General features: G+C 42.9%; 1 protein-coding gene across 1 annotated transcript; it reads right to left on the bottom strand.

Moving 5' to 3' along the window:
* Position 1: 1 nt before the first annotated feature.
* Positions 2-484, bottom strand: LOC102836745 (nucleophosmin-like; the record flags this gene model as incomplete). Its single annotated transcript, XM_006869912.1, has 1 exon — positions 2-484. A coding segment is annotated over exon 1 (483 nt), but the record flags the coding sequence as incomplete, so codon positions are not given.
* Between the last annotated feature and the right edge of the window lie 1,678 nt (positions 485-2,162).

The raw sequence follows: 2,162 nt of genomic DNA, 5'->3' as shown, positions 1-2,162 counted from the left end.
CTTCATCTGCAGCCAGCTTTACTTTTTTCTGTGGAACCTTGTTACCACTTGCAGGGGCAGACCGCTTTCCTGACATACTTAAGAGTTTCACTTCTTCCTCTTCATCATCTGACTCTGCATCTTCCTCCACAGCTACTAAGTGCTGTCCACTAATATGCACAGGCCCTGAGCCACACTTCAACCGTAAGACTACTGGTGGCGTTATTTCAAAGCCCCCAAGGGAGACCATTGGCTGTACAGACATCTTCAAAGTAGCCAGTGTGACTTTAATTGGGCTACCTTCATAATTCATTGCTTCTGCTTCAACAATGTGCAATTCATCCTTGGCACCAGCTCCTAAACTGACCGTTCTTAATGATAATTGGTGCTCATTTTCATCATTATCCACCTTAAAGTGATAATCTTTATCGGCTTTTAGTTCACAACCGAAGGGGTAGTTTTGGGGCCTCAGGGGGCTCATGTCCATATCCATCGAATCCTCCATGGGGTGATGGTGTGCACTTAGGTGATAGAGAAGAAGGGCAGAGATAACTGGGTTGCTGCTACTGAAAACAGCCGCGCAGGACGGAATCGCACCAGGGCAAGCCATAGTATTTTCAATAACCTCATATGCATGCGAAAGCTGGACAGTGAATAAGGAAGACTGTAGAAGAATTGATGCCGTAGTGTATACCCTTTGGTTGGTTGATAATGCATGGAAGGGATTGTAACTATGGCAATGAGACGATATACGATAGAATGAATGTAAAGCTAATGTTCTCCCATGTAAACTATCACCTAATTCACAATAAAACATTAAAAAAAAAGAATTGATGCCTTTGAGTTCTGGTGTTGGAGGAGAATATTGAAAGTGCCATGGGCTCCCAAAAGAACCAATAGATCTGTTTTGGAAGAATTACAGCCAGAGTGCTCCTTGGAGGCCAAGATGGCCAAACTTAGTCTTTCATATTTTGGACATATGGTCAGGAGGGACCAATCACTAAAGAAGGACATCATGTTTGGTAAGGTGGAGGGTCAGAGAAAAAGAGGAAGACCCCAACGAGATGGACTGGCCAAGTGGCAGCATCGATAGACTCAAGTGTGCCAACAGTAGTGAGGTTGACCCAGGATCAGGCAGTGTTTTGTTCTGCTGTACATAAGGTGGCTATGGGTCAGTACCAACTTGATGGCACCTAACAATAACAACAACACTTGTTGCTAAGTGCCGCTGAGTCAGTTTGGACTCGTAGTGACCCTGGATAGGGTGTCTTAGGAGTGACTGGTGGGTTTGAATCACTGACTTTGTGGTTAGCAGTCCAGTGCTTGTCCTATAGTGATACATCAGGTCTTCAGTCAACCAAGAAGTCTATAGATTTTCACTAGAAAATTTATCTCAAATCCACCACTCTTTCTACAACTCCATAGTCACTTACTTTTCTAAGGCTCTCATCAATTTCATAGATTTCTAGTTTACTGCCCTGTCTCCACTCAACTTACTCCTTCAAACAGGGCTTCCACACTGTCACTATAGTTATCTAATGCCCTAGTCTTATGCGTGAAAGACTTCGTTGTCTTTGGTGTAAAATCAGGTTACACAAAAATGTAGTGAGTGTTTCTAAACCAGGAAGAGGCAAGCACGTTCACAGTTGCTATCTCAAGTCCTTTCACACTAACTCTTTGCAGTAGGTTTCATTACTCTGATTTTGCAGACTAGAAAGTGAAAGCTTGATGCATAGAAATATCTTGCCCACATAGCTGGCAAGGAGCAGAGCTTTGCTTTGAGCCATTATATTGCACTGCCTTCCACTTCCAACCCTAGTAAGCAAGGCCCCTCACATTGTAACCTTCAGCCTCTTCACTTCCTTTCCTGCCATTCCTGTGTGCGTACCTTCCAGGTTGCCATAACACTAAACTTTCCCCACTTCCTCTATTAAACCTATTCTTCCCGTAATTTTCATGCAATTGGTCTTACCTTTCATCTTCTCCAATTTACTGAGCTTCTACATAGCCTTCAAGACCCTACAAGTATAGTAAGCCTTCTTCTTATTTTTGCCATGTCATGTGGACTTCTATGTTTAAAGATTTGAGTACGTGCCGATTTGATGTATTAAAATATTTTCTTATATATGTTATGCTCAAAGGAGGCTTAGAGTGAGAACAAACAAGCTGGCAGATCGGGTGGA

Source organism: Chrysochloris asiatica, unplaced genomic scaffold, assembly GCF_000296735.1.
Source record: "Chrysochloris asiatica unplaced genomic scaffold, ChrAsi1.0 scaffold00137, whole genome shotgun sequence".
In the NCBI taxonomy this organism is placed as follows: domain Eukaryota; kingdom Metazoa; phylum Chordata; class Mammalia; order Afrosoricida; family Chrysochloridae; genus Chrysochloris; species Chrysochloris asiatica.
This window is presented reverse-complemented; position numbering and strand designations above follow the sequence as displayed.